The sequence below is a fragment of the Pipistrellus kuhlii genome, unplaced genomic scaffold (genome assembly GCF_014108245.1).
Source record: "Pipistrellus kuhlii isolate mPipKuh1 unplaced genomic scaffold, mPipKuh1.p scaffold_m20_p_16, whole genome shotgun sequence".
NCBI classification, from domain to species: domain Eukaryota; kingdom Metazoa; phylum Chordata; class Mammalia; order Chiroptera; family Vespertilionidae; genus Pipistrellus; species Pipistrellus kuhlii.
Genome location: NW_023425471.1, coordinates 5,289,290 through 5,314,381, shown reverse-complemented (window position 1 = coordinate 5,314,381; position 25,092 = coordinate 5,289,290). Strand labels below are relative to the sequence as shown.

Below are 25,092 nucleotides of genomic sequence, written 5' to 3'. Positions count from 1 at the left end.
AAGGGTTACTTGAACACAAGTACTGGTGTACTGAGACAGTTGATCTGATAGCTGAGACAGATACTGTGATTCAATCCCAGGAGAGACAGAACAGAAAGTATGAGATTTCATCACACTACTCAGAGTGACATCCAATTTTAAACTTACGAATTCATTATTTCTAGAATTTTCCATTTAACATTTTCTGATCTCGGCTGACTGTGTGCAAATGAAACCACAGAAAGTGAAACTACAGATAAGATAATGTACTGACAGGGCTCAATTTCTTTTCAACTTACCAAAGTCACACAGCTTCAAAACATCATTGTGGCTGATTAAGAGATTTTCTGGCTTTATATCTGGAGCATCAAGATGAAAAAACAATGATTAAAAAATGTCCCATGGACTGCTGATTGATGCCATAGAACACTATAACAGCACCTAACTAGAAATATCCAATGTTATTTGAACAGAAACCTGTGGCAGTGAAAAGCAGAGCAACACATTTTATGCTGGCACATAAAAGTTCCATTAATTTCTTTTTGAGGAACATGCAGACCACAATTTCAAAAATATTTTCCCCTTAAATCTTAAAGGCATTAATTGCATTTCTGAAAAGAATTTAAGAATGATTGAATCTAGGCCACCACATTCTAAGGAACTATTTTTACTTTTTGAAAGAAAATACCTAGCATTATTTGCTTTCAAAAAGTAAAAAAATACATATAAGATACATATTCTGTAACGATTTTCTGTGTGGTTTCTATATTTATATATCTCTTTAGCTTTTCTATGTGGCTCACAATTATAAATCTCTAATGCTGAATGAAGCTACATTGAATGTGTTAAAATAAGATTTCTCTCTCTCTTTTTTTTTCATGGATCTTTTGAGGCTGTGGTGAGAGTTGAGGAGTAGAAATACACAAAAAATGCAAATTAACATCCCCCTTAGAAGGCATCTCACAATTTATTTTCAGAGAACCCATCATCTACCATATGGTAGAGGTGAAATGGAGAAAGGGGAGGGGTAGAAATAAAATCTGTAGATTTCAGAATCATGGTTTCTATTGCTAATTCCCAATCACTGAATCACTATATACTTAACCAAATCATTGTAACATTATGGAAATGCAGTCAAATCAGTTCCTTATTAATAGCCTCAAACTGAAAGTATAGACTGTTATTTTACCCTAGACACTAGATTTCCAGCTGGAGGAGGTCTATCCATGCCATCCTTGATAAAATAAATACTATGAAAGTCAAATGCAAGAGAAATATCAACTGTCTGTTTCTAGAAATAATAGGACTCGGCATTCTTCCCAAAGTATTCTTAAAGTGAGACTATCTTTAAAGTGATATTCTTGTGTCTCTATATAGGTAAATTAAAATGTAGTATTCACTTATTTGACTATTCAAAGACAAGAAGTATATATAACATATTTATATTAAGGTATTATACGTGTACATATCTTTCCATTGCCCCCCTACTCCCATACATGCCCTCCCCCCTATAACATTTTCTGACAAACATCTTTTAGCTTCATTATTTTATCAGTTCATGTCTTAGGATTGTAAAACTCTGGAATGCAAGAGAAATTATCAGAAGATAAATGGCTTAGAGTTAAAGACAGTGCAATTCATGGCAATAAAGGATAAAATAAAACAGTTTATGAAAGTATAACCATGGCCTTTATGTCAGGTTGGTCATGTATGAGACCTGCAACAAAAGGCAGTTTTCAATAACAGGTAAGGAAACAGATTGGAGATCTTAGTCTCTAAGGGAATAAGCAATGACTGTCAATGTGATTGAGAGGGGGGTGGTGTTAGTGATTTAGGCACTATCTCTAAAGCCTGATTTGGGGTTTGATTCACATTACTTGGTCTAACTGAAGAACCAAAGACAATGGAGAGGGTCCCCCCACTTAGTAAGTGCTAAAGTTTGAATCTGTTGAGTTTTTGTTTTTAATCCTTACCTGAGGACATTTTCCCACTGATTTTTAGAGAGAGAGGAAGAGAGAAGGAAAGACAGAGACCCTGACCAGGGCCTTGGCTAGGAAAGAGCCTGCAACTGAGGTACGTGCCCTTGATTGGATTGAACCCAGGACTCATAGAGCATGGTCCACAGGCCTATGCTCTATGCACTGAGCCAAACCGGCTAGGGGCTGTTGAGTTCTAGGTGTTCCTAGAGTTGAGAGTAAATACAGTTATACAAACACATAGATCTCACCATAATATCCAAGTAAATTTGCCATCCATCCTTTTTGTGATACGAAACGAGACTTAGAAGGTAAACAAGGTCTCTTTTCCTGTACTTTCAAAATGTATTTAATTTAAATGGACTGTCAGTGTCTTTGGAAATATTATGAGAGTAATATGTGAAGTAATTTACTGTTAACTTTGATGTTTGAATTCTTCTATTTCAAAAATTCCATACTTACCCCTATGAACAATATCATTCTTATGGCACCAGTGAATAGCTTTGATTAGCTGATAGATATAACTTTTTACTTTTTCAGGTGGAACTCCATTTGGCATTTCTTCCAGCAACTCAAGCATATTCTAAAAATTAAATAGGGAGCCATTAATCTCCAAAATTAGGTAGTCCATAAATTATATATTAATAATTTTAAAAAGCAGCTTGGATGATAACTCATCTAATACACAGCCTGCATTTTTAAAATTGTTTTGCTTTTCATCTATAAGTTTTTTCATGTTGAGGTAAGATATTGTATTAAATCAAGGTTCTTTTTAAAGAGAATTTCGTACTCCCCAGTGCCGTCCCAAATAATAATTTTGTGTACTTTTCACTCTCCCTAAAAACTTTGAGGCATAATTTTAGCAGTTTTCAATGGAAAAGCAATAAGACAAAGTAGGGATAAGACAGTGCAATGTATAAACCTGAGGAAAATCATTTTAACAGTGCATTGTGCATCTTTAATATAACTTTGCAATAAAATCAAGCCTTGAAAATATTCCTGGGAGACCTGGAAAATATTCTTAGAGGAAATAATCCCTAAGATTAGTAACAATCAATAAAATCAGTGTAAAAAACAAAATAGTCTAGAAAATACTGCTGAAATAAAAATTCCCAAACTCCAAACAAATCAATATTGAAAATTTCAGTCTGTAACAACCATTCTAAAATTCATGGAAGTTTTTCATGAAGTACAAACTCCAGTTAACCAGTCTCACTGAATTGCCAGATTAACCAAACATTCTCCATTTCCTCTGAAAAGTACAAGATTAAGGCCTATAGCACCACTAACATTTACTGTTTGTAGATGATCATCTTAACAGTGTTTCCCAAACTTTTGAAATATGTGTACCCTTTCTATAATTTTCGTAACGCTGAGTACCCCTCGTACTCATGAGAACGTAGAATTAGGCGCAGCTAAGCACGGTGCAGTGCATATCCCCACCAAACTCTGGTGCAACGCGTACCCCCACCAAACTTCCCGTACCCCTGGGGGTACGCGTACCACACTTTGGGAAACACTGATCTAGGACAACAGTTCTCAAAGTGTGATCTGTGGATCTCTGGAGGCAGTTCTCAGACTATCAGGAGCACTGATGAAGTCAAAACTATAGTCATAATAACACAGCCCTTTTCACTGTGCTGGCATTTACATTTATGGATAAAGTGGTAGCACTTAACATGAATCAAGGCTTTTGATTCTTCAATGCCACATCCTTGCAGTTAAAAAACAAACCAGTTTTAGTTAAGGATGTATTTATTTGATGAAGCAGTATGTGCCTTACTAAATTTCAATTCTCAAGTACATGTATTTTTAGGAACCTACAGGATAAAATGAGGAATACACACAAAACACTTCTTGCTGCTACACATCACAGTAGATGGTCATTTTAAGGAAAAGACTTGGGCAATTGAGTTGCAAAAGGAACAAACCACTTTTCTTGTGAAACACCATTTTGCACTTGAAAGAATGACTGACACACAAAGGTATTTATGTTAACATGCACAATGGGTTAATTATTGTTATTTAAATAGATGGATATTGTTATATTGTTCCGTTTTGATTTCTAAAAGAAAAATAGTAACAGATAAAACCTACATAAATAAAAAGCTCTAGTCCTAAGATGAAAAAATTAGAAAAGTGCTGTTCTCATACAACATGACAACTTCGTTCTCACCTATGTTGGTACCTAAAGAAGATTAAGACTGGAGAGGTTTGTGCCGAAATCGGTTTGGCTCCGTGGATAGAGTGTCAGCTTGCAGACTGAAAGGTCCCAGGTTCGATTCGTCAGGGGCATGTACCTTGGTTGCGGGCACATCCCCAGCAGGGGTGTGCAAGAGGCAGCTGATCGATGACTCTCTCTCATCGATGTTTCTAACTCTCCCTCTCTCTTCCTCTCTGTAAAAATTAATAAAATATAAAATAAAAAAAAGACTGGAGAGGTTTGTGTTTGCTTTAGGTCAGTTTCCAGGTGCTTTCTATGGCACAAATGACCAGTCAAGTTGCATACATTTCATCAGTCAGTTTTGGTTTACAATACATCCATCCCTATTTCTAACAGATGCACTTGTTATTTTAATCTAACTAAATATCATGTAAACCAATGAAATAATGTTTTTTAAAAAGGGAGTTGTTGTTTATAAGAAAATTAAGTTTCATTCTTTGGAAAGATTTAATAAAGAAAAGCCATCAAACATACTGCCCTCTAATCAAATGTGAGTACAACGACCATGAAACACGCGCAAGGACAGGGGTGGTGGCGGTGCTGAGAATTCTGCTCTGAGATTGCTTTGTAATGTTTTTAAAGCTTTTGCGTCACTTTAAAGAAGCTGGCACAGAATATCATAGTTGATGCGTTACGGGTATGATGTATGCAAGAAAGACCCATCAGAACACCAATCAGAAGATCAGTACTTAAAAGGCCTTGACCTTACCTCTGAAGGACAGTAAATCTATATTTATTCAAGTTAAAAGAAAATGTTTCAAGTATGTATGCACCATTTTAAAAATGCTTCTCCACTTGAATCGCCTTTTTCAATTGACAAATGCATACGAGGTCCCAAATGCACAGGAGGAATAAGAGGGCTTTGTAATAGGGCAAATGAATTGTCTCATTTCATATTCGACTCTAAATCCCTCAGTGGCAGAGAGGAATTCATTGTTCTCTCATTTCACAGTAATACAATTTGTAAGTGGATGCCCAGGTGGCCAGAATGAACAGTATATGTATTTCTCCGCTGCCTCACAACTAGTGGGGCCATGCAACTAAGTCCTGGCCAATGGGATGCGATAGCTCAAGCTCTATCTTGACTGTGAGGACAAAGGTCACATGTCAGGGGTGGTGAGCAGAAAGGCGGAAGCAGCCTGGAATTCCTATGGCTGTGGAGTTACCATCCCAGCCCTATACTGCCCACCTTTGCATCTGTGCATGAAAAAGAAATTTGTTTTGTTTTAGCTCCTGTGGTCCTTCATCTGTTACAATCCCCTACCCCTAGAGCATCCTTTTCCTTGCTCTCTTGAGATTCGTCCATTGTTAGGCACTGCCACTGACGGATTGGTGTGATGGTCACCTTCCACTGAGAAAACATAGGATCAGAGCGAGAATACAAGACCCAGGGTCGGGAAACTGGAGTTCTGGTAGAGTTCTGCCTCTTACCAGCAGACAGATCTCAGATATGACAGATTATCTGAAACAAAGAAGTGATTTCTGCATTTATTCCTACTAAACTGTTATTAATCATGAATAATCGCCATGAGTAGAACAGAAAAAAAGGATAAACTGAAAAAGATGTCAGAATTTTATCATTTGGCAGTGAAAACTGCAAATGGCTTGATTATTTTTGACAACTGTAAGATAACTTAAACAACATCTGCTTTTACAGCAATCCTTTTTGTATGGCTTTGATATAAAAAATATATCAAATTTCAGTTTTATTTTGGTGGGGAAGGCCTAGGAAAATAACTAAATTGACACAGAAAAAGAAAACCTAAAACAAATTTTAGAAATACTCCATAAAGCAGTGCTTAAAACAACAAAAAGCCCTGTAACTTTTCAACTGCTGCTTGTCATGAAGTGACTATGTATATTTTTTAATTAGTAAGATAGTTTGTAAAATTTGAATTAATTCAAAAGCCACATCACTGGTCAGCCGTCTCAGCAACACTGCTTTCCATTTTTATTTCCTGATGGTGGTGGTGGTGGTGATACTCGGTCATTTGTGCCACAGGAAGTACCTGGGAACTGACCTAAAGCAAAAATAAGCCTCTCCAGTCCTAATCTTCAGGTAATAACATAGGAAATCAGCAGAGCCACCTATTTAATGATCAATGAAATCTTTAAAGGTCCATCTGGCTCCTCTTTATTTTCCTTTTGTTAAAGCACTGACTTAAGTTCTGACAGTAAGCAACTGCCATAGGTCAACTACTGTCCAAGAAAATCATAGGCACGTAAAATGGCTTACTATAGCGTACATTTGCCCTTAGGCCCCATCATTAAAACTGTCACTAATAATTAACATGTTTTAAAGGTATACTAAAACAACACTCAGACAACTTAAACCATGTGTGACTTTCTTTCCCCCCACGTTTCCAATTCCTTTATCTGTGGTCTCACCTCCCTCCTCAAGCCTCACCCCATGCCTCTGGCACATCTTCTTCCTCAAATACAGCCAAAGCACCGGCAATTCACCAGAGGCTGCTTTGTGAGCCCACCCCTTCACCAACCTTAGGTCTGATTCAGACACCCATCCTATGCTTGTGAGGTGTCTTACACGGACCTCACCCATCCTGTACCGTTGCTGCCCATTTATTTGTCTCCCTCGGCAGCCTCGCTTAGGTCTAATTAAAATAAACCAAGTCTAAAAATTACTTGTTGAACACGGATTCTCAGACTTTAGAAGCCAAGCCAATACACTGTTTAAACTTAAGATTTTATCTATACAGTGAAATTGTATAAAATCCGTCAATATATTTCAGGGCTTCTCTAATGATTATGGGTAATGCTCGCCATTTTGAAGTCCTTGGATTAGGAGAACATTGACAAATCATACTACCCTGTTTCCCCGAAAATAAGACAGTGTCTTATATTAATTTTTGCTCCCAAAGATGCGCTAGATCTTATTTTTCAGGGGATGTTTTATTTTTCCATGCGCTAGGTCTTATTTTCGGAGGATGTCTTATTTTCGGGGAAACACAGTAGATAATGACACTTCCTTGAATGGCATCAGAAACAGCCCTAAGTAAAAGAATCAGGCAAATATCCACAGTATCGATTAGGGACTTACTTTTTCCACATACTCAAACACCAAGTATAATTTCCCCCTCCGACGAAAGGCTTCTTTCAGCTCCACAATGTTTTCCTGTTTGAGAGTACGAAGCATTTTAAGCTCTCGTAGGGTCGTTTCCTTGACCTCTTCATTTTCTAGAATGTAAACATGGTGAATAGAGTAAATTAAAGCTTTCAAACTACTCTTCACAAAATTCTAAGAACACTGCAAACAAACTAATTTCACTTTCTACTTTGAGTACTTCCGCATAAGAAGTCTGAGGATGACACATTAAATATAACCTCTTTTTGTTCAAAGGACCAAGAGTAAGAAACTTCAAGAAAAGGCTTACTTAAGCAGCACGAACCTAATTTTCTGCTCGAATGTTCTTAACCTTCTCATTGTAAAGTGTACGTGTAAAACACAGAGTTCCACATATGGACCCACTGTCGATGTAACACTACATTCTGAAGGAGGAGTTTAATATGGTAAAAAGAAATCAACTGTAGCATTGTGCAGAGGACCCTCTATGCAGCATCTGTAGTGGCTGATGCTTTTAAGTTTGGCCTGAGGCTTTGGCTTAAATGGGCATTTTACTGCTCAGGCTGCATGGGAGTCACCTCAGTGAGCAGAGGCCAAGCGCCAGGTATCCACACTGCTGTAGGTTCCTACCGTCCTCTTGTGACATGTCCATCTGTCCATCCCAGACGGTGGAGCTGTACTGGGGTGGAGAACTTATGCTGAACCAACATCCCCTTCCATATCATCATCAACTCATGATATCCCCAACAGACAAAGAGGAAGGACATAAGTCACATGAACTTGAATGGATTCATGGACAGCAGGAGTGCAGAAGGTAATGTTTCATTGTACATGAGTTTTTATGATTTAGCCGGGAAATTCTAACCACCATGTTTAGGTATGTACACACAAGGATACAGATCCATAATTCCTCATCTGCAATTCCAAGGATCCAAAAACCAGTCTAAAAACTGAACAATTTCTAAGTTTATGGAAAATCTCTTTAAAGGCAAAATCTGAACTGACATAAGACCACTTATTGTCTTTGTGTATGCATCCCACTTACTATGAATAGTCTTAAGCTGTGCTTTAAAAATAGTACCTGATTACAAGGTATGAAAGTAGCATGCTGCATTTTCATTCTAAAATCCAAACCTTATAAATTCCGAAACACATCTGTCCCCCACGGTTTTGGGTAAGGGTTAGAAGCCTAGCTTGAGAGTCTAAGTTGTGTGATTCTCAGGTTCAGGCATGTCTCGGGGTGGGATGAAAGAGAAAATGGCATTTGGAGATAGGAGTGAGAAAGATTAAGGTACCTTCTAGGAAGAAAGACTTCCTAAGCAAGATACAGGGGAGTAAAAGCCTGAAGGGGCCAAATGTGTCAGGGGTGAGGGTGGGGGGTATTGTAAATGCAGTGCCAGAAGTACTTCCCAGATTAGTTTATTTTTTTAAATAGTTATTGTTGAGCCAAAACCGGTTTGGCTCAGCGGTCAGTCTAGGGACTGAAAGGTCCCAGGTTCGATTCCGGTCAAGGGCATGTACCTTGGTTGCGGGCACATCCCCGGTAGGGGGTGTGTAAGAGGCAGCTGGTCGATGTTTCTCTCTCATCGATGTTTCTAGCTCTCTATCTCTCTCCCTTCCTCACTGTAAAAAATCAATAAAATATACTTAAAAAATAATTATTGTTGAAAGTATATTTCCCCCTTTTTCCATCATTGACCCCTCCAGCCCACCCTCTTCCCCCCTCAGATTATTTTCTATCCCAATTCCCTGCCAAATTGAGTGTAAAGAAAGGAGAACTGTTTCCACAAATAAAAAGATGTTCCCTACTTCAGCAAGAACATTGTTGGAGAAGGCTGGGACTCAGTCAGGAAAGGGCAGAGAGAGACTGCCCATCAGAAGGAAGGCAAAGACTAGCAGCAGCTAAGGTCAACAGTGGCCTAGGCAGTGAAGCAACCCAGCCACATCAGGGCCACTGACAAGGCCCACATTAGTGGAAAAGAGCATGGCACAGTGGGGCCACCTGGTGAGTAGGAAGGAAACATGTGTGATGTGATTGGGGGGGGGGGGCTTAGAGGGTAGGGCTGGGGCTGGAGAGACAGACACAGAGGTCCAGCTGCTCTTCTAGTTGGAGCTGAGCCAGCGAAGGCTGTTTTGTGGCTGCTAGAACTGCTAAGCCCAGGGAAGAATAAAATCCCTTAGTCTTGTGAAGAGGGCTTACCCTGCTTCTCTGCTGTCCCATCTGAGTTACTCTCAAGGTTGGGGCAATCAGACTAAAATTCACCTAGCTCTAAGACAGTGGTCGGCAAACCATGGCTCGTGAGCCACACGGGGCTCTTTGGCCCCTTGAGGGTAGCTCTTCCACAAAATATTATACCACGTGCGGGCGCACACGTACAGTGCGATTGAAATTTCGTGGCCCATGCGCAGAAGTCGGTTTTTGGCCTAAATGAGTCTATTTTGAAGAAGTGGCATTAGAACACTCAAGGGGCCAAAGAGCCGCATTTGGCGCGCGGGCCGCTGTTTGCCGACCACTGCTCTAAGACACACAGGTCTTAGTAAGAAGCAACTGATCTTGATTCAGCAAGAGATAAATATATTGGTGACTCAAGACCTGGATCCTGCTTACTTTTCTTTTCTCATTTCATGCCCTCCTTCCCCACCCCTCTCCCATTAGTCTTTCAGTTCCTAATACAGTCTCAAACTTTATTTTTCAGTGTTAGGGCCTTAGAACTCATTCCCTCTGCCTAGAACTCTCATTCTACTCCAGGGCTGTTTCCTTCAGGTTTTAGTAAAGCAAATCAGGCCTCCATCCCATTATTCCTTATCGCATACTCTGAACATTTCTGTCAGACCTTCACACCACCTTTATTTATGTGTTTGTTTGCTTAGTGGCTTACCATCTGTGTGGCCACCCCTGCAAACCAGTGCTAGGAGGACAAGCCTCAGTTCTTCTGTTTAACCATATGTACCCAAAACCTGGGACTGTATCTGTCACAAAGAGGGGATCAAAGAATACTTCCTACAGGAATGCTTCCACTGGTACCATGAGGAAATCTTTGTTCATATATGGCTTGTTCCTATGCCCTTAAGACATAGGCAGCTGAAATTCAAGACCTAGATTTTGTATGTTTTAACCAACTAACACTGTGAGATGTGCCTTTGAGCAAGCCATAATTTCTCATTCATAAAATAAATAAATGCCCCCCCCCCCCCCGCGCACACAATCTAACCCCCCCGGGCTTCTCTAAATCTAATAATCTATTATTTCTTTTCATTAAAGTATCATTGATTATGAGCCTAAACCTCATTGAATTTTAGTTCATTGTTATATATACATCATTCAGATCTATGCTAACTCTACTTAAGAATGGTTATAGAGAGAGGAGAAAGAAATCTTCAAAAAGCAGCTCACAAATCACTTAATATGTAGTGCCCAAACCACGTCATCCAAGCAGCCTACTTTTTCAGGAAATGAAGGCTTCTCTAATTTACACCAGTTAGAGGTATTAAAAGTTGCAGCAAGCATTTTGGCACTGAGACTGTAATAAATGGGAATGGGCAGGAAGTGCAATTATTAATTTCCTAAGTGCAAGCAAAATATACACTCTTCATTACGAGGTATCACCTATCATTTTTGTTGCTCTGAGTACTTTGAAGATTCCTGGCCTCCCCTGGACTTTAGATGAAACTTGGGGCACCAAACAATCAGATGATGGAGAAAAGGAAAGCACATTCCACTTTTGTATGCTTCTCTCCCCAGAGGCCCAGGAAGGAGTCACGTTCTTCAGTGAGGATGTTTTTTAAAGGTGGTGGCAGAACCCACTGAAGTGAGCACAAAAACACCTTCTACTTGACAGAACCCCATGGATTCTTTATTGAGGCCAGTGTCCTCCAGTTTACAAGTGGGGGCTGGGGGAGGGGGGGAGAAACAAGTTGAGAAAGAACTTTCTCAGGGTGAGTGAAGAGAATGTCACATGGAGTAGAACACAGGCAACATGGTGGAAAGCAGTGAGCAAGCTTTGGAGAATGAGTTGGAACAGCCAGGCTCGGGTCTAGGCCCTGCTGCTGCTCAGCTGAGTGGCAAAGCAGCATGCTATGGGCAGAAGAAAAAATTCAACGAAGACCCTGGGGTCTGCATCTTAGTCTCAGTTAACCACAGACTAACTATGCAGCTTTGGGCCTTTAGTTCCTGGGCTGTAAATCGGGGCTGGGGTTCTATGAAATGTTTCAGAAGGTCCTTCCAGCTCTAGGAGATGGTACTTCCATGCAAGTTCTGCTGCTCTACATGCTGATAGAGTTGGATATCAGTAACTACTGAGGGTGTCGAGCTTAGTACAGACAGCAATTCTGACAAAGTTATATAAATTCTCAGTAGTGACTAAATGGCAGAGAAGAAAAATGACGTTAATTTTTTTTAAAAAAATAAGCAACTCAGGCACTGCCCTGACTAGGAATCAAACCGTCACCTCCTAGTTCATGGGTTGATGCTTAACCACTGAACCACACCAGCCAGGCAGTAAAAGAACATTTTTTTTTAATGAAAAAAGATCACTCCTAACCTGTTTGGCTCAGAGATAGAGCATCAGCCCACAAACTAAAGGGTCCCAGATTCAATCCAGGTCAAGGGCAGGTACCTCGGTTATAGGCTCAATCTCTGGTCCTGGTTGGGGAGTGTGTGGGAGGCAACCAATCAACATGTCTCTCTCACATCAATATTTCTCTCGCAACCAATCAATGTGTGTCTCTCACATCAATATTTCTCTCTCTGTCTCTTCCCCTCCCTTCCACTCTCTCTAAAAGTCAATGGAAAATATATCCCTGGGTGAGGATTAACAAAAAGAAGAAGAAAGATCACAGGAGCAAAAGAAATGCAAAGATAAGTGATGAAAGAGAAAAACCTAAAGATGAGCTGAATCTCTATTGTAACTCTATTTTTAAAGAACCGTGGGCTTGGAAAAGAAATCCAGAAATAGCTGTAACCTACTTTTTGAAACCACAACCCTGACATTCTTGTATAACCAAAGAGCCCTCTCCCCCCAATGGAACTTTAAACAGGTATACTGGGGTGGGGGAACTCAACCTTTTAGTCTTTGTATAAGACTAAAAGGATACCATGTTTGAGTCTGGTCGCCCTGACTAAAGAAGGAACATCAATAGGAGGACAATTAACATGGCCTGGAGGGCTTGAATAGTGGTGCTGTCATATATACCACAAAATATGAGAACTCTTAAATCTTCAGAGATGAAGGCCAGGTAAAGCACAATGAAACTTTATTAAGCCATGAAAGGTGCAAAATGTTCACAAATCCTAGAAGAATCCCTGAAGTTTGAAAGAGATCTATTTTGAACAGTAAAAGCAAGTGTGGTGAAATCATGACTAGCAGAATGCTCAAGCTTAGTTAACTGAATTCTCTGTTTAACCAGAGCTTGGAACATTAGTTTCAAGGCCTCTCTTATCAAGGAATCAAGTTCTTGCCCAGCCGGCATGGCTCAGTGGTTGAGTGTTGGACTATGAACCAGGAGGTCATGGTTTGATTCCTGGTCAGGACACATATCAGGATTGTGGGGTTTGATCCCCAGTGTGGGGCATGCAGAAGGCAACTGATCAGTGAATGATTCTCTCTCATCACTGATGTTTCTATCTCTCTTCCTCTCTGAAATCAATAAAAATATATTTTAAACAAAAAGAAATCAAGTTCTTGAATTTAAGGAGTAGAAATGATGAATTCTTGTTTTGTACCATTATACAAAACTAGAGGGCCAATGCACAAAATTCGTGCAAGGGGCTCAGCACGAATTTTGGTATAAAAGCAGAGACTCAGCCTAAATTCCATCTGAATTGAAGACTGCAACACAGCTCCCTGAGAGTCAGTCCCCTTGCTATGTGACAAGTAGAGAGGATTCCTCCTCACTCCATTACCTGTACATTCAGAGAAAAACTGAAAAGTACAAAGCAAAAGTTGTCACATCAGAAGATCCAAATGTTTATGTAGAAAATAAATTCTAGACCAAAGGATCTCAAGTAAGGGCTGAACAGACAGTGTTTTTAATTCTTGCTGGTCCAAAGCTATCTAGTCTAAATTAGTTGCTCTTGGATTATGTAACAAATCAAGGATGGCAGACACGTGTACATATGTGCATGAGAATGATAATCCAATATTGATAGAAGATTATCACCTGAACATCAAATATCATTGTATAAGACTGGACTTATAGGAAGGGTAAGCTAATTAGGTTAATTTTATCCTAATACATAGTCTGAAAAGTACCTTTTAACTAAATCATCTTTAGTATTTTTTTGTTTTGTGGTCATTTTTCTCTTCTTAGAAAATCCAAATACTGAACAGAACTAATTCTATAGAGAATTCTGGTTGGTTAAGTTTATAACTTAATGTTTCCTGTGGAAATTTACATTAACAGACAAATTTCTAATACTGTCATTCAGGATATGATTAAGAATTCATTATCTGAGACTCCACATTTATGGTGATGTAAAAAGAAGTAAACATCAACAAAACAAGAAAATATTAATTAATGAAGTTATCTCAAATAAAAATGCCATCACTCAAATATTCCTCCCATTTTTTCTTTTTAAATATAGTTTTATTGATTTCAGAGAGGAAGGGTGATGGGGAGAGAGATAGAAACACTAATTATGAGAGAAAATCATTGAGTGGTTGCCTCCTGCACGCCCCACACTGGGGATCGAGCTAGCAACCCAGGTATGTATCCTGAACAGGAATTGAACCAAGACCTTCTGGTTCATACATAGGTTGACACTTAACCACTGATCCATATGGCCAAGCCAGTCCTCCTTTTTAACAGGAGTTTTTGACCCCCACCAAGAATTTGAAAGCCTTTCAGGAGAAATCATAGGCAAAGATAACTAATAAATGATATTAAAAAAAGAACGTACAAAAATGAAAACTGAGAAAGTCTTTCATTGACCTACCATTCAATTTTACTGTAAAAATTACTCCTCCCCCTAAAAGAGAAAAACACTTGATCCTTTCTTCTAAGAAATAGTACATTGTTGCTATTATAACCTAAATTGTGTTAACTATAAGATAAAGTTAATGTATTTTTTATAATTTTAGCTTCTTTTTTATAATCTAACCTTTTATTTACTAATACATTTTGGCTCCCATTTTACATAATGATCTACTGTCCCGGGATAATAAGGACTTCTTGAAATAAATACTGGTGTACCTTAAAATGTAGTTTTGAAAGATTTAAACAAATTTGTGGATATACAGATATTTAACTAGAATTATAGTCATAATCCTTTTATTTTTAATCCTCACTCGAGGATATGTTTTTATTGATTTTAAAGAGAGAGAGTAGGGGGAGAGAGAAACATTGATGTAACAAAGAAGCATCAATCAGCTGCCTCCTGTATCCACCCTATTGGGGATCGAACCCGAAACCCAGGTGTGTTCCCTGGCCAGGAACTGAACCCACAACCTTTTGGTGTATGGATGATGTTCCAACCAACTAAGCCATCTGGCAAGGGCCATAGTCGTAATCTTTTGAAGTTTAACAGAAGGTAATATTATATGCTCTCATAAAATATCCCTTGATATCATCAGCATGAGAATACTTGATTAGCTTGAACATGGCTCAGATCAAGTTCAGATACAGTTATGGTTTAACAAGATTTTTACAAGGTTACTTCATTATCTTCAAAAAGATTTAATATTTGATTTAAAAAAGACACTATGATAGTATCAGGAGAATATTTTGAATAACTAATAAAAGAGATTAATGAGCACTATCTGACAATAAGGGTAATATTATGAAACTGTTTCTTATTATAATTGGTCTTACTAAAATTTAAGGTGATAAACTGTTTCAGACTATAGTGGTTCACAGAGGGGTTAAATGGACATCCTCACCTGTACTAGACTATCTATGTACATACAATTCACACTCCAAAAATGTTGTTTACCACACACATTCCACTACTTTCCATTAAGCAAGATACTACTCTGGCAAGAGGAAAAGGGCAAAGACAGGAAAGAGAATATGAGCCCGGTGTGACTCAATGGTTGAGAATTGGCTCATGTACCAGGAGGTTACAGTTTGATTCCTGGTCAGGGCACATGCCCAGGTTGTGGGCTCCATCCCCAGTAGGGTTCCTTCAGGAGGCAGCAATTGATGTTTATATATCTCTGTCCTTCCCCCTTCCTTTCTCTAAAATAAATAGAAAAATAATTAGAATGCTATATTTTTTTAAAAAAATAGAGTATGAGATCTACACTAGGGAGAACTGGAAATAGTAGGCAAGTGTGCCTAAAATAGGACTGAGCTAAAAAGTTATAAATAATTGTATATGTCTCCAGATTCTATTATAAAAATGTTCAGGAAGTATCCCTCAAGAAGTATGTATAGGTGTACCTACAAAGGTGTCCATCTGCAAAATGGATGATATACGTATAGAGCCGGAGCAGAGCAGACTTTCTGGACCCCTCTGACAATCCAATATGGAGTCTGTCATGACAGTTATGTCAAGTGCTATGTCAAGGCTATTGGTGTGCTGCCACTGTAGCCACCTGGTTTAAGACCTTTACCCACCTCTCTCCCTGCGGACTCTGCCAGTGGTTAGGACTTTGCTCTGGACATTTGATCTGCTCGCTTCTATCAAGTTATCTTCCCCTCTCTGTGTATATCCTGCGTGTGACTCTATTGGCTTATTGGGGCAGTCTCCCCTAATAAACCTGGCATTGTGGAAAGACACAACATGTGTAACTCCTTTCGAGGATGCTCCCAACAGTGGGTAATAAGGTTGCATGCCTGAGGTATGGTAACTGAGATGAAGGCATGGTTGGATTCATGTTTTGTCAGCTCAGTGAAATAAGGGCTGATCAAACATCTCCTATAATGTCTACCCTATTCATGCATTCCCAAGACACCACAGCTAAAAACAACCTGTCTCAAAATTATACAAATTCATTCAAGCACTGACTGCTTTCTACTCTATTTAACTATTTATAAACAGGTCTTAAGAATTGGTATGCAGAGAATACAGGTTGTAAAGAAAATGGTACCTATTTAAAAAAAAAAGGCAATGACATACATGTCCTAGATTGTACTGCTTTTCAAAAAATTTGATGACAAATACTATTTTTTGCTGGTAACTGATGCTTGACAGGTGTCTTACAAGATGAATGCACAGCCAGAAGTATTTACACTTGTGCAAAGGTTATGCTTGATCTACTGCTGCAACCCCTCTTTTTAGTAGATCACCATTTGTCTCTTGGCCACCTGTGGTTAGCCCAAAGCCACAGCTCAAAGAGCTCATTTCTAATGGTCTCAGAGTGAGTTGGCCAAGGCTACTGTTTCCTGTTAAGACGACAGGTACATCATTTGAAGCAGTTTCTTTTTCTTTTTTTAAGAATAGCTAAAAGCATTACTTTATTGCCTTCTCTTTAAGGCTGCTGGGACAATGGCTGCTCAAGTCCAAGCTGGTATGCATGTGCTCCATATAACAGCACATCAGAGTCAGGTTACGTCATATCCCACTGACTCTACATCACAGGACTTTGTCAGTGAGCTCTTTTTGTTACTGAATGTTTGCTGAGTCTCTAAGGCACATGTGTCAAACACAAGGCCCGCGGGCCAAATCCGTCCCGCCAGGCCTTGCAATGTGGCCCGCACCGCGCTGTCATCACTGCACTCCGCTGCGTTTCCATCACAATGACAGTTTATGACTGTTCAGTAAACCATTCAGCCCGCGATTTAGGCTGGATTTTAGATTTTGGCCCCTTCTCTGATTGAGTTCGACACCTCTACTCTAAGGTAAGGGTGGTGAAACCGTTCACAAATATAGAGGCTGCTGTCTTACAGTAATCACTTGACATGAGCTGATGAAGGTAGGCTGTGACTGCTATTGTCATACTTCTAATTAGATATGAAGGTTGATGCTATGCCGGTGACTCTCATGCCTGGAGTGCTGTTTTTCAAACAGCAGTTTGTGACTCATTAGTGGTGCAATGAAAGTATTTGATGCTATAATAGGCATTTATATGAATTCATATGGGCACGAAAGAACACAAAAGGGAGAAACACACATTAGTAAAATAAAGCAATTTTGTGACACTTTTGTTTCGGTTATATATAGGGCATTATGTATGCTGATACTGGATTGGGGTGTAAAAAACATATCTACTGTGGGTCTCTGTCCAAAGAAAATTAGGAAAATGCTGCCTAGAACTTAGAAGACATCATGTGTGTCTTCATGGTCAGTTTTTTTACTTGGCGATCTTTATTTTTTTATTATTTTTTTATTTTTAATATATTTTATTGATTTTTACAGAGAGCAAGAGAGAGGGATAGAGAGTTAGAAACATTGATGAGGGAGAATCATCAATCAGCTGCCTCTTGCACACCCCACACTGGGGATGTGCCCGCAACCAAGGTACATGCCCTTGACCGGAATCGAACCTGGGACCTTTCAGTCTGCAGGCCGATGCTCCATCCACTGAGCCAAACCGGTTTCAGCTTGGCTATCTTTAAATGGCCAATACTATACATTCAAAACCGAACAAACTACTGAAATGCTTTATTTATTTATTTTTTTGATAAATTACCTTTTTGTATATCGATACATTACTTTTTTTTTAAGGTTTATTTTATTTTAACCTTTCTCATCCAGCATGGGATAATTTTAATACTCTATTCAAAATGGTCCGGACATGTGATCAAGCCCTCTAAGTATAGTATTTACCTTTGAAAACCTTTTATTCACCCAATAACTTTTATAAAATCATTCCCCTGATATCATCTATACCACTTACTCTTATATTTCTAACTGACTAGAACCAGAGATCCTAGTACTGAATACTAAAGCCTTTCACCCAGTGCTTAGTACTTGTGTGAACCTACAGAAACATTTACTTCAAATACATTTTCTCATTTTTCTTATATTTGGAAACTATGTAAATAGCATTCCTTCTACCCAGCACATGAAGCAAGTTTTCCAAGATTAACTGTACCTTAAAATACATGTTTTCTAATGTCACGAGATTTGAAAAGATTTACAGAGAAGAAACTAAAGTTTTCAAAGCAGAGCATGATAATAAGCTACATTCACTTTCTAAGATTGAGGTTTTGTAAATTGAGGAATAGAGTCTTATCAGCTCAATCCCATCTTTTCCACATTCTATTCAGAGAAATCAAAGACAGACAGACAGACAGATAGATAGATAGATAGATAGATAGATAGATAGATAGATAGAAAAAGATATATACCTTCACTATCCTTGAATTTCTTGATTGCCACAATTTCATGAGTTTCCTGCAATGGAAAAGAGGCAGAAAGAAAAGTCATTCTCCTGTTTTTCAAACTAGGAATCCCAATTGCCCGGGGGGGTAGGAATATTCTGAGACACAGTAGCAAGAACTCAGAGAGTAAAAAATAGATCCTTCTCATCCCAGTCCCTCACTTCTTGGTTCCAAAATTCTTTCTTACCACCCTGCAGACATTCTCAGGAACAGAAAAGGAGAGGGAAGTGAGGGAGGGGGCAAAAAACAGAGACAGTGAGAGAACACGGGTGAACCAGAAATGTCAATGTCTTGAGGTTATACAAAAGTGCAAGGATGACTGACAACAGACCACCGACTGTACTCCCCTCTGGAACTCAGGGATACATTTTAATTGGGCTTCTAAGACCAGAGACAAGGCTTCTACAATGCTTGACAGTTACTGGAAGCAGAATGCCCCCTCCAAATCTCCTTCACCTACTTTTTCCTAATGAACCTATCCAGTTGCTCACCAGCTCGTCCCTATGGGTAGTCATCATTTCAAATCCAAAGTGCGAAAATATCTGTCACCAAATACCAATCACCCCCCCACTCCTCACCTTTATTTAATTCTCCTGAATTAACAGAAGTAGTTTGTGAGCAGAACCCTACTTTAAACTGAAATGTTGCAGATCTCTCCCTCTCCCTCTCCCTCTCCCTCTCCCTCTCCCTCTCCCTCTCCCTCTCCCTCTCCCTCTCCCTCTCCCTCTCCCTCTCCCTCTCCCTCTCCCTCTCCCTCTCCCTCTCCCTCTCCCTCTCCCTCTCCCTCTCCCTCTCCCTTTTCCTCTCTCGGTTGGAAGAGAATAATATAAGGACTGGAAAGGAAATCGAAATGCTAAAAACTAAGTACCATTAGGCTAAATAACTCATGTCCAATTCTGGTCTATAAAAAGCTTTTGATAAAATAGAGTCCTCAAACTGTCATATAGAAACGTCTTTTGAATGACTGAGGCCTGCCTTTTACTCTGAGTACACTTTCAAACCTGTAGGACCAAATCTTTTAATAAAAAATTGTCCCTGCACCAAAACAAAGGTTTCAAAGACAACACAATACCAGGCAAAAATTAACAGAGCACAAATCATTAACATTAAAAATGTCTGCTTTTTGCCTACTAAGTTTCTTACAAAAGCAAGGGGAATCATGAAAGGTGGTGGTGGGAGGGACCGATTTAATTTAATTATTATGCAGAAAGACAAACCCTGAGTTGTAACCATGATGTACACACTGAGGAGAAAGATTCTTAAGGGTATTGTGTTTTTGTTTTCAATGGAGGAACAGAATTATAAAGGAACAGGTACTTTCTGATATTGTAAATTTCACTATTTTACAATAGGAATAACTGCAAGGTCAACATAATGCAGGAAAAGATGGACTAAAATATTAATATAGGTAGTAGCAGATAACTCTTGTAAGAAAATGTATTAAGAGAAAATAGGTAGGCTATTTTCTCTTAATGCATTTTCTTATGTTGTTCCTTTTCAAATGGCTCTAGCTAGCAGCTCACCTTTGACACAAGGGAAAGAACAAACCCTATTAGGAAACTGCTCACAGCACAAACTAAGGGGAAGCATGATGTGTGTCCAGGAAGAGTGAGCCTGCTCATACCTCAAGTAGTGTTTCATCCCATATTGTACTCTAAACTCAGAGTCCCATATGCATTTTTAAAATTTTATCCTAAGTGTTAAAACCTTACCTGATTTCATAAAAGGTCTTGCTTGGTTCAAAATTGTCCAAAATACGACCACAAACTCAATTTCAAAACTAGCACATTTATACCATCTCAAATAAAGAAATTCATGAGTTTTTTTCTCCGGGCATCTCATAAATAGAATTTACTGTATAAACAGTTGTGCAAAAAGGGCCAGTTTGGCTCAGTGGATGGGACATTGGTCTGTGGACTGAAGGATCCTGGGTTTGATTCTGGCCAAGGGCACATGCCAGAGTTGCAGGCTCAATCCCCAATGAGGACGTGCAGGAGGCAGCTGATCAATGATTCTCTCTCATCATTGATGTTTCTGTCTCTCTCTCCCTTCATCTCTGAAATCAATAAGAAAAAATTAAATCTATTTTATTGATTTTTTTACAGAAAGGAAGGAAGAGGGATAGAAAGCTAGAAACATCGATGAGAGAGAAACATCGACCAGCTGCCTCCTGCACACCCCCTACTGGGAATGTGCCCACAACCAAGGTACATGCCCTTGACCGGAATTGAACCTGGGACCTTTCAGTCTGCAGGCCGATGTTCTATCCACTGAGCCAAACCGGTTTTGGCAATAAAAATTTAAAAAAAAATTAAATTAAAAAAAGGGGGGTCAAATAAAATAAAATATTTATTATTTTATTTATACTTTCATCAGTACCATGGAAATCCTCTCTCTCAACACACACACACACACACACACACAAATGGTTTCTATATTTAGTTAAAGATTGAAGCCAAGTAGACAGTTTTCTACATAAAATCAATTCAATGTTTGATGGAAAACAAATGTAATTAACAGCAAAAGATGTTGGAAAGAATTTAACATTTCACTTTGATTCAAACTGCTTATGAAAAACTAGAGGCTCAGTGCATGAAATCTGTGCACAGGTAGGGTCCCTAGGCCTAGTCGGCTATCTTTGGGGCAACAGGCAGAGTGATCAAGGGGCCCCCGCTGGTACCTGCCTTGGCCAGCCTGGAACCACCTGCTCACTGGCACTGCCCCCCTGCCACCACCACCCGCTCACTCGCCAGCTGGCCCTACCTCTCCCCCTGCTGCAACTGCCAGCCACCTCCCTCTGCAGGGCAACTGGCAGGGCAATCAGGGGGTCCCTGCTGGCACCCACCTTGGCCAGCCTGGAGCCTGTGGGCTGGGAGCAGCTCCTGCATTGACTGTCTGCCCCCTGGTGGTCAGTGCATGGTCATAGCGACCTGTGGTTCCACCATTCAGTCAATCTGCATATTAGGCTTTTATTATATAGGATATACAAACTCATTACAGAAAATATAAAAGAATATGAAGGGTATAAGAAGTATCTATAATAATAAAAGCATAATATGCTAATTAGTCCAGACATCCTTCTGGACTACCTTCCAGACGAAGCCAGGGCTGCTAGAGAAGCCCAGGTCCTGGGTGCCACAGAGGAGCTGGTGCTGGCAGCTGGGGGAAGGAAGGCTTACTCTTGCATGAATTTCATGCATCAGGCCTCTCGTAAGAGTATTAAAGGAGTATAAAGAAAAAATTAAAAAAAAAAACATTTATATAAGTCTTGTTATCCTCATTATATCTTCTTCCAATAATTTTTTTTTCAAATTGGAATAGTAATATTGTATATTGTGTTACATGTTGCTTTATTTCACATAATATTGTATAAGATACATTTATCAGTCTTTAAATAATTTTTAAAACCATGGTCTATAATGGATGGTTCTTTAACCAGTCTACCAATGAACATACTTCAACATCTGCATCTTTATTTCCATAAAGTAAATTCTGTAAGTGATATAATTGGGTCAAAGGGTATAAAACAATATCTGGAGGGGCTATAATATTTCTCAAAATCTCCACCTGTAAAAAGCATGCTTCAATCACTAAACAACCATATTGGACACAGAGAGTTATAACCCAAACTCACTCCTGTCACTGATTGTTTAAAGCTCCCGAATGTTTGACATATTCCCAGAATCAATTGTCCTTTCTTAAGATGTTGACAAACTAATCAGTATTAACAGCTAGTGGCCCGGTGCACGAAATTCATGCCCATTAAAAGGGGGTTAATTAGAGGAAATATTTTAATATTGCCATTTGCCCTTTCTCTATAATAGAAGTGTCAGAGATGAAAGAAAATTAGTAAAATATATATGAAAATTTTCCTCCTGTCAGAGTCTGGGGTACACCACGGGACCCAGAGTCAAGTCCCCACCAATCCACGTGCACTTCAAAATCGTGAGAGACCCAGCCCCAGCCCCCCGCCCCCATTGGGCTAGCTCCAGACCTACCCTTGTCAAGCCCCACTAGGCAGTGTCGCAGCCTCAGGTCCCCTGGCCTGGCATGGGGCGGGAGTGCAGCCTGAGGTCCCCCATCAAGCACTGTGGCCTGAGGTTCCCTGTCAAGCCCCACCAGGCACGGACTGCGGCCTCAGGTCCCCCAGCCCGGTGCCAGGGCAGGGGATGTGTCCTGAGGTCCCGTCAAGCCCAGCTGGATGGGGAGCATGGCCTGAGGTCCCCCAGCCAGGCACCAGAGACGGGGGAGTGGTCTGAGGTTCTCTATCAAGCTCCACGAGGGAGGGTTGCGGGGGGCTCAGCCTCAGGTCCCGGCTGATTGTTCGTTAAGGCTCATTGCGGGAACTCAGCCTCTGCTGAGGGCACAGCCGTGTTATGGAACCTCCACCCCCACTTCCGCTGTGGGCATTTTTTGTGGTGGAGTGATGGTCAATTTGCATGTTCCCTATTTATTATATAAGATGATAAGATTTATTGTTATTTAAAATACACTTACGTAACTTGATTTGATTATTGCTTCTGAACAGCGAATTCTCTAAACCAGTGGTCAGCAAACCGCCGCTCACGAGCCACATGCGGCTCTTTGGCCCCTTGGGTGTGGCTCTTCCACAAAATACCACGTGCAGGTGCACATGTACAGTGTGATTAAAACTTTGTGGCCCATGCGCAGAAGTCAGTTTTCAGCCTGGGTGAGTCTATTTTGAAGAAGTGGCATTAGAACACTCAAGGGGCCAAAGAGCCACATGTGGCTCATGAGCCGGGTTTGCCAACCACTGCTCTAAACCAATCATACACTGTTTAAGGAAGTAGGATGAATCACCGTTTTAAATGTTTTGCTCTATAATTTGAAATATCCAACAAGCATTTTAAAGCAGAACAGAAAAAAAATGATTTTATTTTACTCTACTATTCATGGATTAAACCAATGCAAAGGTTATATTCAACAATTCATTATCTAATTACTCTGAGGAGGCCTTTCATTGAGAGGAAGTTTTTATTGTTCATCCAAATAGCAGGAATATAATTTGATAATTGAAGTATTTTAAAATATTGCAATCTATGGTTTGAATGAAAATATCCCAACTGTCTAAGTGCTTTTAAATGCCCATAATTTTCCCCAAGATCATACATCTAAGAAGTAACAGAGCCATATATATATATATATATATATATATATATATATATATATATATGTTTTATTGTTGAAAAGGATATATTCTAAAACACACACACACACACACACACACACACACACACATGAACATGAGAGAGCATGGAGCCAAAAGAGGAAGATGTAGGAAGTCAGATTTTACAAAGACAAAATTCTATAGAAAACAACTGCCTCCAAGCTAAGTCAGCAATAAAATGCCTATGTAACATAATCTATTTTCTCATTTATTTCCATTAGAACATCAAATCCCTTCTATCCCCTCTGGGCTAAATCGGCTCTCCAAAAATATTTATTGGGATATAAAATGAAAGCAAGAGTGTAAGATATTTAAACAGAACGTCTAACCATTTCCTCATCTTATCCCTCTGAAACTGGTGTTGTCTCCTGATCCCAATATCTCATGAATACTAGCCAAAAATGTAGGATCACTCTTTTATATATATATATATATATATATATATATCCTACCTAATAAAAGAGTAATATGCAAACCGGCTGAGCAAGGGTCACTCTTGACATCTCCTTACACCCCAAACCCATTAAGTCTATCACTAAGAGCTGTTGATTTTGCCTCCTAAATCTTTCAATTTGGCCCACTGTTCTCTACCCAAACACTACCAAGTGCCCTTTGCATTCCCACCTGGAATACTGTGTGGACTCTTGGCCCTTCCAAGTAACTGATTTCAGTTCCCCACCTTTTCCCTTAAAACTCACCCCAAACTCCCCTGCCCTAAGGATTACATCAAAGCCCCTTTATGTAGTCAGTGAGGTCTGTCCGGGGAACACTGCAATGCTCTGCCGCCTCCTCTCCCCAGGTCTCCCTTGCTTGCTGAGCCCCCACCACCCAAACCCTTCTTGCCAAAGGGCCTGTTCCCTTTTCTTCTAAAAGCTTTGCCCTTCCATGCTCCACTCAACCCTACATTATCCTCAGTCTTGGCTCAATCCTCACTTCCTGAAGAGAGCCTTTCCACAGTCCCAAGTTTAGGTCTGAATCCCCTAGGCTCTCTTAGCAAACAACTTTCTTTAAAACTTTTATTAAAACGACACCTTTACATATTTATATGGCCACTTGATAGAGGTCTGATTCTACCACTGGACCACAAGCAAATGGGTAAGAAATAAATGGATGACTGGTCCAAAGTGTGCTGAGAAGAGAAATCCACTGCAAATGTCTCACTATACTGCATCACCAAACCAGCCACACACTTTGAAAGTACTTCTAATATGGCCCAGTATAACTATAACTGTTAATGTATCAATATCAATCTGAAGAGACATTGGCTAAAAATGTTAAAGGATGTAACTGTAATGAACTGAGAAAACTATCAATAGTTTATAGAGAACTGTATGACTTAAAATGGGTACAACTTACTGTATATAAGAAGTTACATTCT

The 25,092-nt window shown here is 39.6% G+C and overlaps 1 protein-coding gene across 2 annotated transcripts in view; it reads right to left on the bottom strand.

The window, feature by feature from the left end:
- The window catches only part of CDKL5 (cyclin dependent kinase like 5), a 143,535-nt gene that overhangs the window by 40,745 nt on the left and 77,698 nt on the right, over positions 1-25,092 (bottom strand). For both annotated transcript variants that reach the window (XM_036439589.2, XM_036439590.2), the window contains exons 4-7: positions 18,494-18,539; positions 7,238-7,374; positions 2,418-2,538; positions 279-338 (exon numbers count right to left, since the gene is read on the bottom strand). In XM_036439589.2, the coding sequence (XP_036295482.1) occupies positions 279-338; positions 2,418-2,538; positions 7,238-7,374; positions 18,494-18,539 (364 nt within the window). The remainder of the gene's footprint in view (positions 1-278; positions 339-2,417; positions 2,539-7,237; positions 7,375-18,493; positions 18,540-25,092) is intronic.